The sequence below is a fragment of the Clupea harengus genome, chromosome 4 (genome assembly GCF_900700415.2).
Source record: "Clupea harengus chromosome 4, Ch_v2.0.2, whole genome shotgun sequence".
Lineage (NCBI taxonomy): Eukaryota > Metazoa > Chordata > Actinopteri > Clupeiformes > Clupeidae > Clupea > Clupea harengus.
The window spans coordinates 32,252,106-32,253,889 of NC_045155.1; the positions used below are offsets into that span (position 1 = coordinate 32,252,106).

Here is a 1,784-nt window from a genome sequence, read left to right on the forward strand (position 1 = left end):
TTGAGGGCTTTTCATAAACTACTCAAATATGTGTGTGTATGTGTGTGTGTGTGTGAGTCAGTGAGTGAGAAAGAGAGATGTGTTTTTTCAGGGTACCTGGAAAAAGGTGTGTGACAATGAGAGAATGACAATGTGTGTGTGTGTGTGTGTGTGTGTGTGTGTGTGTGTGTGTGTGTGTGTGTGTGTGTGTGTGTGTGTGTGTGTGTGTGTGTGTGTGTGTGTGAGCCAGCGAGTGAGAAAGAGAGATGTGTTTTTTCAGGATACCTGGAAAAAGGTGTGTGACCATGAGAAAATGACAATGTGTGTGTGTGTGTATGTTTACCTTGCATGTTCTTCTGGAAGTTTCCTCTGTCTCTGCATATGGAACATGAGGTCTCCGCCATTAACATACTCAATCACCAAGAATAACCTGCAGCAATATCAACAACAGAACAGCGTGTAAGTTTCAAAATTGTACTCAATAACACACACACACACACACACACACACACACACACACTCACAAAGATTCATACACACACACACACAAACACACACACACACTCACACACATGTGCACACACACACAAAAGAGAGTTGAAAAACAACATAAGTGGCCACATTAACTGAACAATTAAAGACTTTAATTCTACTGACAGTCCAACCATAACAAATGAAATCCTGCCTTTCCATTATTGGGTAGTACTAGTATCATATAAAATAACCACAAACAACAAACACACTTCCAACACATACTAAACATGTTTTTTTCTGTGAAAACTGTAAATACTTCTAGACCCGCATGACAAATGACACATTTCACTGAGAGAGAATGGTTGAGGGTATCTTCTGTGTCTGCAGAGGCTTTGTGTGAGCTGTGCCTGTTTATGACATGTACAAAAAAATTAAAAAAGAGCACAAAAAAAAAGAGCATTGTTGTTATTGTGGCATTATGTCTCCTGCAGAGCTCACTGTGAAGTGTTTAGAGTTTCATAATCAGGCCCACGACACAAGCCATTTCCAAGCTGTTGTGTTCGCTCAGGAAGCTGTTTACCCATGATGCTGACAGTGTTTGTGTGTGTGTGTGTGTGTGTGTGTGTGTGTGTGAGACATTGGGCAGATGTTTCCCAGGCCCCCGCTTTGATGTGTCAGTGGAAAAACGGCGGGAGGAAGAGAGAGGAGTGTTGACGAGGTCCCGCGGGGAGACGGAGCCGTCAGCACAAGCAACGACATGCAGCTGCAGCCACACACACTCACACTCACACACACACACACACACACACACATCAAAACCTCTCTCTCACACCTCCTCTATCTTTCACACACACACACACAGACACACACACACACACACACACACACACACACACACACACACACAACATAAATGTATCCAAAGTGACTTACAAGTGAAGAACAACACTCAAGCTTCAGTAAATTAGGAGTCCTTGGAATAAGCACTAAGTACTAAATCTACTCAATAGACTGAGAGATGGCCTTGTGTGTAAGGATGGCCATGCGTGTGTGTAAGGATGGCCTGCGTGTGTGTGTGTAAGGATGGCCTGCGTGTGTGTGTGTAAGGATGGCCTGCGTGTGTGTGTGTAAGGATGGCCATGTGTGTGTGTGTGTGTGTGTAAGGATGGCCTGCGTGTGTGTGTGTAAGGATGGCCATGTGTGTGTGTGTGTGTGTGTGTGTAAGGATGGCCATGCCAGGTGATAATCCTTGAGGAACCCAGAGGCCGAGAGGAAACATAAGGCCAGTATGATTGAGTTCAAGTAGATGGGTGCCGACCCAGAAGTCACTC

The 1,784-nt window shown here is 44.5% G+C and overlaps 1 protein-coding gene across 1 annotated transcript in view; it reads right to left on the bottom strand.

Annotated features, from left to right (window-relative positions):
- Positions 1-249: 249 nt before the first annotated feature.
- The window catches only part of LOC116220384 (protein kinase C zeta type-like), a 14,290-nt gene continuing 12,755 nt past the window's right edge, over positions 250-1,784 (bottom strand). The window contains exon 7 of the mRNA XM_031567069.2: positions 250-409. Within this exon, the coding sequence (XP_031422929.1) occupies positions 319-409 (91 nt within the window). The 3' untranslated portion in view covers positions 250-318. The remainder of the gene's footprint in view (positions 410-1,784) is intronic.